Source organism: Lactuca virosa, chromosome 4 (assembly GCF_052849685.1).
Source record: "Lactuca virosa cultivar CGN04683 chromosome 4, Lactuca_virosa_CGN04683_v6, whole genome shotgun sequence".
Lineage (NCBI taxonomy): Eukaryota > Viridiplantae > Streptophyta > Magnoliopsida > Asterales > Asteraceae > Lactuca > Lactuca virosa.
In genome coordinates, this window is record NC_136429.1 from 281,143,287 (window position 1) to 281,156,700 (window position 13,414).

At 43.1% G+C, this 13,414-nt stretch overlaps 1 protein-coding gene across 1 annotated transcript; it reads left to right on the forward strand.

Moving 5' to 3' along the window:
- Positions 1 to 738: 738 nt before the first annotated feature.
- On the forward strand, positions 739 to 12,764 carry LOC145105927 (uncharacterized). Its single transcript, XM_079042989.1, has 6 exons — positions 739 to 1,067; positions 1,121 to 1,407; positions 9,588 to 9,861; positions 9,915 to 10,201; positions 10,817 to 11,573; positions 11,726 to 12,764. The coding sequence occupies exons 1-6, from the start codon at positions 739 to 741 to the stop codon at positions 12,762 to 12,764; spliced, it is 2,973 nt and encodes a 990-aa protein (XP_078899115.1).
- Positions 12,765 to 13,414: the final 650 nt, after the last annotated feature.

Consider the following 13,414-nt stretch of genomic DNA (forward strand, 5'->3'; position numbering starts at 1 on the left):
TCAACATTTGGGTCTTTGAGCCATGAGAGGGGTAAAATGGTCTTTTACCCTTCTGAGAGTGCTAAGAGAGGGAACAGTCTAGCCTTGAGAGTTGTATTGATTAGAGTGCTTATTCCATGTGATTAGGCGGAGGCTAGAGCAAATTTTACCGAGTTCGAGATTACCGAGTTACCCGAGGTGAGTCTTCTCACTATACATTACCTAGAGTGGTATTTATGTGTAGACCAGAGGGTCTTGTGTGCTATGTGTATGTATGAGATTATGTGCATTGTGTTATATGTATGCTATGTGTTGAACAGACCGGGCCGGAGGGCCCAACGATATAGACCGGACCGAAGGGTCCAACGACACAGACTGGACCGAAGGGTCCGACGAGCTATGACCGGACCAGAGGGTCCAACGAGCTACAGGACTGGGGGGTCCCGCTGAGACACATCGACCGAAGGGTCATATTATAGCATCGATTGGCGTATGTGTTGTATGTGGTATTTTGGGGAACTCGCTAAGCATTTATGCTTACAGTTGTTGTGTTATGTGTTTCGGGTGCTAGCGAGGATCGCGGGAAGGCGTCGGCATGATCCGTACACACTTATGGAGTTTATGTTATTGAGATTCTGGGGACATGCTTTGTTATGACACAGTGATACATTATGTTTTGTGATTTTTCATGTGATTGAAAGTATGATTTAAAAATGAAAAATTGTTTTGAAAAATTACGTCGTTACAGTTCATCAAAGAATGAATTCTTTAAAACAAAATGTTATGTCTATTTCTGATTACTTTAATACACTAGATGCTTTATGGATAGAATTTGATGGTTTATCTAGTCTTACAGAATGTGCTTGTGAGGCTGTTGTTAAACTAAATGATCATTCTAAATTGATGAAGCTCATGCAATTTCTTAGTGGTCTGGATGACTCTTATAACCAGGTTAAAAGTCATATATTACTTATGGATCCACTTCCTAATGTTAAAACTGCTTTTTCAATAATTTCTCGAGAAGAGTCTCTTCAAAGAAATGGGTCTCTTTCTAATGACTCTCAACCTGTTCCAAGAGTCAACCTAGTGTATTTAATAGTAAATTCAATAATAAATTTTCTGTTAATACTGGTAATAAAAGCAAAGGTCAGATTGTACAGTGTAAGAATTGTGGGTTAAAAGGACATACTATAGAGAAATGCTATAAACTAATTGGGTATCCCAAGGATTTTAAACCTAGAAGTGATATTAATCAAAACAGTCAAGTTAAAAACGCCATTGTAAACTCATCTTTTGTTGCTCCTGGATCATCTGAACCTGAAGAGTCTGAGTTTCATCAACTTACTAAAGATCAGTATGCCAAGTTTCTTAATCTGATTGGTGAAAGACAAAGCAATGAGGAGGCATCTGTCAATGCTAATATGGCAGGTACTTGCTTGTTCAATGCTTGTAATTCAACTTTTAATGGCACTGAGTTTTTGAATCATAACATGAAGTCTTTTTTTTCAAAGTAAAGGTGTTATTCATCCGACTTCATGTGTTCACACACCTCAACAAAATGTTGCATGGACCATTTCTAGGGTTAAAAGTCCCAAAGGTTGAGACTTTATGAGTGTAATGTACTCCATGGACCTAGATTTGTCCCATTTCAGTGATATTTGTGTTATAGATCCATAAAAATACCATCTTGGTCGTTGTTATGAGGTCATGCTTGAATTATGAGCTTTCTAGAGTTGGGAAATGGAATGTTATGGGTGTTAGTGACTTGTCCAGCCATGCACAAGCTTAAAGTCACCAACTTTATGGATTAAGAGGTTTAGAAATGGTCAGATCTAGAAGTTGGGCGTGGGACTTAACTGTTTAAGACCTCAAGAGCTTAGAGTCTGAAACTGGGAGTTACGCGGGGCGTAATCCCAGTACGCGCGGCGTAAGGGGTCGCGCACCCCGTTTCTGTGAGGTCGTCGGGTACGCCCAACGTACAGGTTCGGTACGCGCAGCGTAACCCGGAGAGTTGTCTTTTGTTGACTTTTAGGGTTTGGTCAACATTTGGGTCTTTGAGCCATGAGAGGGGTAAAATGGTCTTTTACCCTTCTGAGAGTGCTAAGAGAGGGAACAGTCTAGCCTTGAGAGTTGTATTGATTAGAGTGCTTATTCCATGTGATTAGGCGGAGGCTAGAGCAGATTTTACCGAGTTCGAGATTACCGAGTTACCCGAGGTGAGTCTTCTCACTATACATTACCTAGAGTGGTATTTATGTGTAGACCAGAGGGTCTTGTGTGCTATGTGTATGTATGCGATTATGTGCATTGTGTTATATGTATGCTATGTGTTGAACAAACCGGGCCGGAGGGCCCAACGATATAGACCGGACCGAAGGGTCCAACGACACAGACTGGACCGAAGGGTCCGACGAGCTATGACCGGACCAGAGGGTCCAACGAGCTACGGGACTGGGGGGCCCCGCTGAGACACATCGACCGAAGGGTCGTATTATAGCCTCGAGTGGCGTATGTGTTGTATGTGGTATTTTGGGGAACTCACTAAGCATTTATGCTTACAGTTGTTGTGTTATGTGTTTCAGGTGCTAGCGAGGATCGCGGGAAGGCGCCAGCATGATCCGTACACACTTATGGAGTTTATGTTATTGAGATTCTGGGGACATGCTTTGTTATGACACAGTGATACATTATGTTTTGTGATTTTTCATGTGATTGAAAGTATGATTTAAAAATGAAAAATTGTTTTGAAAAATTACGTCGTTACAAGTTGGTATCAGAGCCTTGGTTTGAGGGATTCGGGTGCATCTTCGGATGAACCTGGACTCAAACTGAGGAATTGAGAAAGTTTTTCATAAAATAAACAATTTTTCTAAAAGAGCAAAAGATTTTGAGAAAGGCAAAAGGAAGCAGTGTGTACGATCAGCCAGCGCCCGAACGGTGATTTCCCAAAATACCCTTACATTATGTGTTATGAGATATGTTATGATATAATATGCATGCTATAGTTGGCTAGGTATTCATATTAGGACTAGAGTGGCCTGATTTTGTGATGCCTTAGCCTAGGAAGGATTTTGCTGCTATGTGATGCTTGAGAGCGAGTAGGTAGCAGTGAGGAGCTGATGAGAGGTCTACCGAAGGGTAGCCTATGCCAGCGAGATATAGAGTACTCGTGATCTGGGATCCAAGGAGGACTTAGGGTGAGTACTGATGCGGTGTGGACGGTAGTATAGGGCCCGTACTACTGAAGACACCGGAGTAGTGCGCACTCTAAGTAAGAATCCTTTGGGTACTAGAGAACAAGTAGGGTTGAGTTATCGAGTGCGAGTACGCTTGAGCGAGTCTCTGATATTATTATGTTGTATTTCGGAGGCAGTATGGTTGGGACACGCCACAGACCTGAGCCGAGCGGCGTGAGTGACGAGGAGCTTTGTCAGATGATCCACGATGAGGTGGCGGCGGCGATTTGGGCCGAGATTCTGGAGATGTTTGGGTCTATCAAGACCACATTGATTGAGACTTTTGATGAGCGGTACGCATCAGTGACTGAGGCTGCGGCTGCTGCGGCTACTGCAGCAGTGGCTGCTGCCAGACCTCAGGGAGGTGACTCGTTGTTGCTTCCGGAGTTCAGCAACACGAAGCCACCAGAGTTTGACGAGACGCAGGATCCGATCGCTGCGATGAGATGGATTTCTGATATCGAAGGATGCTTCTACACGTGTTCATGTCTGGAGCATCTGAGGGTACGGTTCGCGTTGAACCAGCTTCGCTTGGGAGCGAAGGATTGGTGGAAGTTCGTGACGACGAGCTTCACTCTTGCAGAGATTTCAGCGGTGACCTGGGAGAGGTTCACCACCATGTTCAGAGATGAGTATGTTCCCCCTGTGGAGAGGGAACGGTTGGTTCAGGAGTTCTTGACCCTCAAGCAGGGTACTGATTCGGTTACTGTGGTTACCAGGAAGTTTCACGAGAGGGCGATGTTCTACCCTGAGCAGGTGTCTACTGAGCAGGCACGCATGAGCCGGTATTTGGGCGTTTTGAGGAGGGATATACGGGAGTTCGTGTCTAACTCGACTTACCGGACATTTGCTGAGCTGCAGGCAAATGCCCGGAAGAGGGAGATTGAGTTGGAGACTCAGGCCAGGGAGGAGGCTGAGTCTCAGAGGATGGATCGGCGGCCGGCACAGTCTCAGCCGGCAGCCAAGCGGGCCAAGTCCGCTGATAAGAGATCTGGAGGCCAGAAGGGCCGCACTTGTGTGAAGTGCGGCAAGGGACATGATGGGGTCTGTCGATCGGGTGCTTGCTACAAATGTGGCAAGGAGGGGCATATCGCCAAGGATTGCCCCAAGGAGTTCATGGTTTGCTTTCATTGCAACCAGACTGGCCATCGGAAGGCCGAGTGCCCGCAGCTACATCAGGGATCTGCACCTGCTGCTAGGGCTACCGAGATTCGGCCAGCGAAGGTCGAGGCACCGAAGGCTCATGGGAGAGCTTTCCAGTTGACAGCGGAGGAGGTCCGCGCAGCGCCCGATGTTGTGGCTGGTACGTATTCTTTATTTATTTATGTTGAGATGAGATATTTATATTATGATATGCGTAGGTACTTTTCTTGTAAGTTCTGTACCTGCCTTAGTGTTATTTGACTCGGGTGCGAGTCGATCATTTGTGTCGATAGCGTTTAGTCGACACATCAGTAGCCAACGAGAGGCGTTGAGACGACCTTTACGAGTTTCCATAGCTGACGAGCGAGCGGTGTATGCTATAGATGTCATTCGAGGATGTGTACTCGAGATCTTCGGTGTTGAGTTCCCGATAGATCTGGTCCCGATAGCGATGATGGACGTATGTGTCATAGTGGGCATGGATTGGTTGAGCCGATTTGGGGCTGTCATAGACTGCGAGCGACAGTTGGTGACGATACGAGACCCCAGTGGGGGAGTACTTACGGTGTACGGTGAGGGTATCCGATGTGGGTCGGTGTTTTGTTCAGCCGCCAGAGCGAGACAGAGTTTGCAGCAGAGCTGCAGCGGGTTTGTAGCCTATGTGATGGACAGACGAGAGGCTGCTGGGAGGCCAAGTTCAATGGAGGACGTTCCGATAGTGCGTGAGTTCCTAGATATTTTTCCCGAGGAGTTGCCGGGTGTGCCTCCCGAGAGGCAGGTAGAGTTTCGCATTGATTTGGTTCCGAGGGCAGCGCCTATCGCCAAGGCGCCTTATCGCCTTGCGCCGCCAGAGATGCAGGAGTTATCCTCGCAGCTTCAGGAGCTGCTGGGAAAGGGGTTTATTCGACCGAGTAGCTCGCCATGGGGAGCGCCGATCCTTTTTGTCAAGAAAAAGGATGGTTCACACTGGATGTGTATTGATTATCGGGAGTTGAACAAGTTGACGGTCAAGAACCGTTACCCATTACCGAGGATCGACGGTTTGTTCGATCAGTTGCAGGGATCGTCTTGGTTCTCCAAGATTGATCTGAGGTCTGGATATCATCAGATGAGAGTGCGTGATGAGGATATCCAGAAGACGACGTTCAGGACTCGTTATGGGCATTATGAGTTCGTGGTGATGCCTTTCGGGCTCACCAATGCACCGGCAGCATTCATGGATCTCATGAACAGGGTGTGTAGACCGATGTTGAATCGTTCGGTGATCGTGTTCATCGACGATATACTGGTGTATTCGAGATCTAGAGAGCAGCACGAGGAGCATCTGAGAGAGATTCTCGGTGTATTGAGGACGGAGAGGCTTTATGCCAAATTCTCCAAGTGCGAGTTCTGGTTACGGGAGGTCCAGTTCTTGGGGGCATCTCGTCAACCAGGATGGGATTTTGGTCGATCCAGCCAAGATTGAGGCGGTTATGAGTTGGGAGGTGCTGAGATCTCCCACCGAGATCAGGAGTTTTCTGGGATTGGCCGGCTACTATCGGAGATTTATCAGAGATTTCTCCAAGATTGTCGTGCCTCTCACCAGGTTGACCCGGAAGGGTGTTGCTTTTTCATTGGGTCCGGAGCAGCAGACCTCGTTTGAGACACTTCTCCAGAAGTTATGCAAAGCCCCTGTGTTAGCCCTCCCAGAAGGGATGGAGGATTTTATGGTGTATTGTGACGCATCGATATCGGGGTTGGGTGCGGTGCTTATGCATAGAGGGCATGTGATAGCGTATGCATCGAGGTAACTGAAGCCTCATGAGACGAGGTATCCCACCCACGATCTGGAGTTGGGGGCAGTGGTGTTCGCCCTCAAGATCTGGCGTCACTATTTGTACGGGGTTCGGTGTACCATATACACGGACCATAAGAGTTTGAAGTATCTGATGGATCAGCCCAACCTAAATATGCGCCAGAGGAGATGGTTGGATGTGGTAAAGGATTATGATTGTGAGATCATGTACCACCCGGGCAAAGCTAATGTTGTAGCTGATGCGCTAAGCCGTAGGGCGGAGAGTTCCCCGATTCGAGGCACTTGTATGAGATTGACAGTGATGACCCCGGTGTTGGACACCATTCGGGAGGCCCAAGCAGAGGCCGTGATACCGGACAACCGCAAAAGGGAGCGGGTGATCGGCCAGGTGTCCGAGTTCGTTACCGATAGTCGAGGACTGATGACCTTTCAGGGTCGGATTTGGGTGCCGCATGCAGGCGGGGCACGTACCATTCTGATGGAGGAGGCGCATAGATCGAGGTTCTCGATCCATCCCGGGGCCACGAAGATGTTTTTGGACCTGAAGAAAGATTATTGGTGGCCCTGTATGAAGAGGGATGTCGCGTGGTTTGTCGAGAAGTGCTTGACCTGTCGCAAGGTTAAGGCCGAGCACCAGCGTCCGCATGACAAGTTGCAGCCGCTTGAGGTTCCCCAGTGGAAGTGGGAATAGATTTCCATGGATTTCATCACCAAATTGCCGAGGACCGCGAGGGGTGTCGATGCAATTTGGGTGATCGTCGACCGGCTGACGAAGAGCGCACATTTTCTTGCTATCAGTGAGAGCTTTTCTGCTGAGAGGTTGGTAGAATTATATGTGAGAGAGGTGGTATCGCGTCATGGGGTATCGATCTTGATTGTGTCAGATCGAGATGTACGTTTCACTTCCAGGTTCTGGAAGAAGTTCCACGAGGAGTTGGGTACGAGATTGCACTTCAGTACCACCTACCACCCACAGACGGACGGGCAGAGTGAGCAGACGATTCAGACGCTCGAGGACATGCTTCGAGCATGTATGTTGGACTTCGGAGGAAGTTGGGACACGTATCTGCCATTGGCTGAGTTTTCCTACAACAACAGCAACCATTCTAGTATTGGTATGCCTCCTTACGAGTTGTTGTATGGGAGGAGCTATCGGACTCCCATTTGCTGGGGAGAGGTAGGGCAGCGTGTGATGGGTAACACTGAGATAGTGCTTCAGACGACAGAGCAAATACAGCAGGTTAGACAGAGGTTACTGACGGCTCAGAGTCGTCAGAAGAGTTATGCGGATCGGCGACGATCCGAGCTGGAGTTCCAGGTGGGGGACTTCGTACTCCTGAAAGTGTCCCCTTAGAAAGGAGTGATCCGATTCAGGAAGAGGGGCAAGCTGGGGCCCCGATACATCGATCCGTTCAGGGTGACCGCGAGGGTGGGCAAGGTAGCATATCGGTTGGAGCTACCTACGGAGTTGAGTCAGATTTATGATACCTTCCACGTGTCTCAGTTGAGGAAGTGTATAGCCGACGAGTCGGCGGTGGTACCGCTGGAGGGTATTCAGGTGAATGCGAGCCTGAATTATGCTGAGAGACCAATCGCGATCCGGGATCGGAAGATCAAGGTTCTGAGGAACAAGGAGGTGCCTCTGGTTCAGGTCCAGTGGCAGCATCGGAGGGGGTCCGAGCTGACTTGGGAGACGGAGTCAGAGATGCGAGAGCAGCATCCGGAGTTGTTTTTGGCATGAGAATTCGAGGGCGAAGTCTAGTTCTAGTGGGGGAGAATTGTAACATCCCGAATATCAGGTAAAGCTATTTAACCCTTCCATTTTGTCAAGTTGTCAAGATTGGTCCCTTGAGAGAGTTCTTGTAGCAAATGAGTATGCTGGGCGTACTGGGGAGTACGTTGCGCGTACTCATGCGCTTAATTTGGACGCGGACTAGCCTGGGTACGTTGGGCGTAACGGGTCCAGATGCAAACCCTAAATGTTTGGCTTATGCACTATTTAAAGGATGTTAAGGCTCATTTCTCAGCCTCTATATCAAAGAGTGAAACCCTAAGAGAGAGCCTTCCATCGTCCTTAGCTTGAGTGTGTGTATTTTGGAGCTAAAAATGTCTTGGTGTGTTAGTGAAGAAGAAGGAGAAGAGCTTGTGGAGGCTAGGGCTTGAAGTGCAAGTTTGGATCTGAGATCTTCAGAGAAAGGAGCTTCATCTAGAGGTATAAAGTACAAAACTTTCCTCTTTATTTGGTTTAATGTTGCATGGACCATTTCTAGGGTTAAAAGTCCCAAAGGTGGAGACTTTATGAGTGTAATGTACTCCATGGACCTAGATCTGTCCCATTTCAGTGATATTTGTGTTATAGATCCATAAAAATTCCATCTTGGTCGTTGTTAAAGTCACCAACTTTATGGATTAAGAGGTTTAGAAATGGTCAGATCTAGAAGTTGGGCGTGGGACTTAACTGTTTAAGACCTCAAGAGCTTAGAGTCTGAAACTGGGAGTTATGCGGGGCGTAATCCCAGTACGCGCGGCGTAAGGGGTCGCGCACCCCGTTTCTGTGAGGTCGCCGGGTACGCCCAACGTACAGGTTCGGTACGCGCAGCATAACCCAGAGAGTTGACTTTTGTTGACTTTTAGGGTTTGGTCAACATTTGGGTCTTTGAGCCATGAGAGGGGTAAAATGGTCTTTTACCCTTCTGAGAGTGCTAAGAGAGGGAACAGTCTAGCCTTGAGAGTTGTATTGATTAGAGTGCTTATTCCATGTGATTAGGCGGAGGCTAGAGCAGATTTTACCGAGTTCGAGATTACCGAGTTACCCGAGGTGAGTCTTCTCACTATACATTACCTAGAGTGGTATTTATGTGTAGACCAGAGGGTCTTGTGTGCTATGTGTATGTATGAGATTATGTGCATTGTGTTATATATATGCTATGTGTTGAACAGACCGGGCCGGAGGGCCCAACGATATAGACCGGACCGAAGGGTCCAACGACACAGACTGGACCGAAGGGTCCGACGAGCTATGACCGGACCAGAGGGTCCAACGAGCTACGGGACTGGGGGGTCCCGCTGAGACACATCGACCGAAGGGTCATATTATAGCATCGATTGGCGTATGTGTTGTATGTGGTATTTTGGGGAACTCACTAAGCATTTATGCTTACAGTTGTTGTGTTATGTGTTTCGGGTGCTAGCGAGGATCGCGGGAAGGCGTCGGCATGATCCGTACACACTTATGGAGTTTATGTTATTGAGATTCTGGGGACATGCTTTGTTATGACACAGTGATACATTACGTTTTGTGATTTTTCATGTGATTGAAAGTATGATTTAAAAATGAAAAATTGTTTTGAAAAATTACGTCGTTACAGTTCATCAAAGAATTAATTCTTTAAAACAAAATGTTATGTCTATTTCTGATTACTTTAATACACTAGATGCTTTATGGATAGAATTTGATGGTTTATCTAGTCTTACAGAATGTACTTGTGAGGCTGTTGTTAAACTAAATGATCATTCTAAATTGATGAAGCTCATGCAATTTCTTAGTGGTCTGGATGACTCTTATAACCAGGTTAAAAGTCATATATTACTTATGGATCCACTTCCTAATGTTAAAACTGCTTTTTCAATAATTTCTCGAGAAGAGTCTCTTCAAAGAAATGGGTCTCTTTCTAATGACTCTCAACCTGTTCCAAGAGTCAACCTAGTGTATTTAATAGTAAATTCAATAATAAATTTTCTGGTAATACTGGTAATAAAAGCAAAGGTCAGATTGTACAGTGTAAGAATTGTGGGTTAAAAGGACATACTATAGAGAAATGCTATAAACTAATTGGGTATCCCAAGGATTTTAAACCTAGAAGTGATATTAATCAAAACAGTCAAGTTAAAAACGCCATTGTAAACTCATCTTTTGTTGCTCCTGGATCATCTGAACCTGAAGAGTCTGAGTTTCATCAACTTACTAAAGATCAGTATGCCAAGTTTCTTAATCTGATTGGTGAAAGACAAAGCAATGAGGAGGCATCTGTCAATGCTAATATGGCAGGTACTTGCTTGTTCAATGCTTGTAATTCAACTTTTAATGGCACTGAGTTTTTGAATCATAACATGAAGTCTTTTTTTTCAAAGTAAAGGTGTTATTCATCCGACTTCATGTGTTCACACACCTCAACAAAATTGGGTGGTTGAAAGAAAATATAGACACATTTTAAATGTTGCAAGATCTTTATTTTTTCAGTCAGGGTTGCCATTATGTTTTTGGGGTGATTCTGTTTTAACTGTAGTTTTCTTGATTAACAGAACTCCCACGTCTGTCTTAAATGGAGCTTCTCCTTATGAACTTGTTTATAAGTTTATTCCCAATTTTAATAAACTTCGTGTTTTGGGTGTCTTTGTTTTGCAACAACATTGAACAATCTGGACAAATTTTCTGAATGTGCTGAAAAATGTGTTTTACTTGGTTATTCTTTGGAACAAAAGGGTTATAAAGTCTTGAGTCTTGATTCAAATTTTGTTTTTGTTTCCAGGGATGTAAAATTTTATGAATCTGTATTTCCATTCAAGCTTAAGTCCTCAGTTGGTGATAAATCTAATTTTTTTGGTTAATCCAAGTGACCCATTTTCCTATGATGAGCCTGTGTGCTGTCTAATTCTCTTCAAGAAAATAGTAGTTTAGGTGACTTAGGAGTAACCCGTCAATCTGATGGTGCTGGAGCAGTCCACAGTCTGGCTGAGATCCCTACCAGTGAGGTTAGCAACCAGAGTGACGAGGCACATGTGCCTCAGGTTGTTGTGGATGTTCCTAGTTCATCTACCATGGCTGAGGATAGTATTTTAGAACAAAATAATCCTTCTGATGATCACTTACTAGGAGTCACTCGATCTAGTAGAAATGTTCGTTTGCCAGCTAGATTTAATGACTTTGTTGTTGAAAGTTCTCATAAGTATGGTTTAGAAAAATCTATGAATTATTCTTTTTTGTCTAATGAAAGTAAATGTTTTGTATCTAACCTTAATAAAACATTTGAACCTAAAACCTATTCTAAAGCATCTTCAGATCCTAATTGGATCAATGCTATGAATGAGGAAATGGAAGCTTTATATAGAAATCATACTTGGGATATTGTTGATCTTCCTAAAGATAAAAAACCAATTGGTTGTCATTGGATTTATAAAATTAAATATAAGTCAAATGGTGAGGTTGAGAGATATAAAGCTACACTGGTTGCTAAAGGCTATAATCAAAGGGAAGGAATAGATTATGAAGAAACTTTTTCTCATGTGGCTAAAATTGTTACAGTTAGAATTGGCATATGTGTTGATGTTAATAATTCTTGGCCTCTTTACCAATTGGATGTTAATAATGCCTTTCTATATGGTGACTTAATTGAGGATGTTTATATGTCTTTACCAGAAGGGTATCATACTAAAAATGATAGTAGGGTTTGTATGCTTGTTAAGTCCCTATATGGTTTAAAACAGGCTCCACGCAAGTGAAATGAAAAGTTATGTTCTTCCTTGTCAATTTTTGGTTTTTTCAAAGTGTAAGTGATTACTTATTGTTTGTTAGAACAAAAAATAACACCATTGTCATTTTATTGGTTTATGTGGATGATATAATTTTGACTGGTAATAGCAATGAAGAAATTGACAATGTTAAATTGTTTCTTAAGTCTCAATTTAGAATAAAAGATTTGAGATTGTTAAAGTATTTTTTGGGAATTGAAGTATTACCTACAGTTAATGGTGTTTGTCTGAATCAAAGAAAATATTGTTTGAATCTTTTACATGAGTTTGGAATGTTGGGTTGTAAGTCTGTTAAAACTCATTTGGAAGTTAATTTTGTTTTTAATAGAGATTGTGATGATAATTCTGAATATGTTAGTAATATTACTGAATTTCAAAAGCTTATTGGAAAACTGATTTATCTTAGTGTAACAAGCCCTGATATTAGTTATGATGTTCAAGTGTTGAGTCATTTTATGGATAAGCCCATAAAATCTCATCTAAATGTTGCTTTTAGATTACTAAGGTATTTAAAAGATTGTCCTGGAAAAGGTGTTGTGTTTTCTAAGTCTAGTATTTTTGATATTGTTGGTTATGTGGATGCTGATTGGGCTAAGTGTCTGTCAACAAGGAGGTATTTGTCAGGATATTTGGTTTATTTAGGTAGTTCTCTTGTTTATTGGAAAAGTAAGAAACAAATCACAGTATCCAGGTCCTCAACTGAGTCTGAATATCATGCTTTGGGTTCTATTACTTGTGAGGTATTGTGGATTTTGAAAGTTATGAATGATCTTGGTTATAAAGATTTAACTCCTGTTAAATTGTTTTGTGATAATGAATCTGCTATTAAATTAGCATTAAATCCCGTTTTTCATGAGAAAACAAAACATTTTGAAATAGATGTTCACTTCATTAGAGAAAAAATTGAAAATGGTATTTTAGAATTAGTTAAAGTTGATTCATCTAATCAAAATGCAGATATTTTGACTAATTCTTTGACTTCTTTTCAACATGTGTTTTTGTCAAAAAGACTTGGACTTTTAAATATGTTTTCAAGAAATAATGTAGTGTTTTCAAATGATAAGTTTGAGAGGGGATGTTGAAAGTAATAGGGTCATGAGCAAACTTATCATTTGTATTGATATGGTATTCAGGGTGTGTAGTGTTAAATTATTATATGTATAGGGGTGCTATTGTAATTCTGTGAGTGCCGGTGAAGGATACATGCAGATTCTTTAACCTGAACCTGATCATGGGTGGTTAATGGGTTGTATGTTGCCCCGACTATTTAAAGTGGAAGCTGAGTTCATTTATTATACACCACAAGTCTTATTCGTATGTTTCTCTCTCGTTTGTTCTCTTCAGATTAGGGTTTTGTATTATGGTTTTAGATTGTTCGTATTTGCTAAAGACTTGATTCCTAATGTTCATCTGAGAGTTGAGAGTGATTGTAGTGATGTTTTCCTTTGTATTTGTTTGATGTAAACCAACTGTTTCATAGTGAATGAAATGTTGATGTTGGGAAAATCTTGAGTTTATACTTTCGGACAGTAAATATGGGTCATGAATAATTTTTTTCCGTATAAAAAGTTAAACAAAAAAAAAAAAGAAAAAAAGAAAACGGTGGAACAAGAATTGAAGCTGGGTGGATTAATCAAAGGGAAATGCTAAAGTCATTCTGGCTACGCTATTTTTATTTATATATTAAATGAAACACATTTTGCATATAAAGATTAATAGATAAATCAACCGA

Coding starts and splice junctions, on each gene's coding strand:
- LOC145105927 (XM_079042989.1), top strand. CDS start 739: ATGAATTCTTTAAAACAAAATGTTATGTCTATTTCTGATTACTTTAAT. Junction 9,862..9,914: donor GTTCCAAGAGTCAACCTAGT/GTATTTAATAGT, acceptor TGGTAATAAAAG/CAAAGGTCAGATTGTACAGT. Junction 11,574..11,725: donor TATATGTCTTTACCAGAAGG/GTATCATACTAA, acceptor ATTGTTTGTTAG/AACAAAAAATAACACCATTG.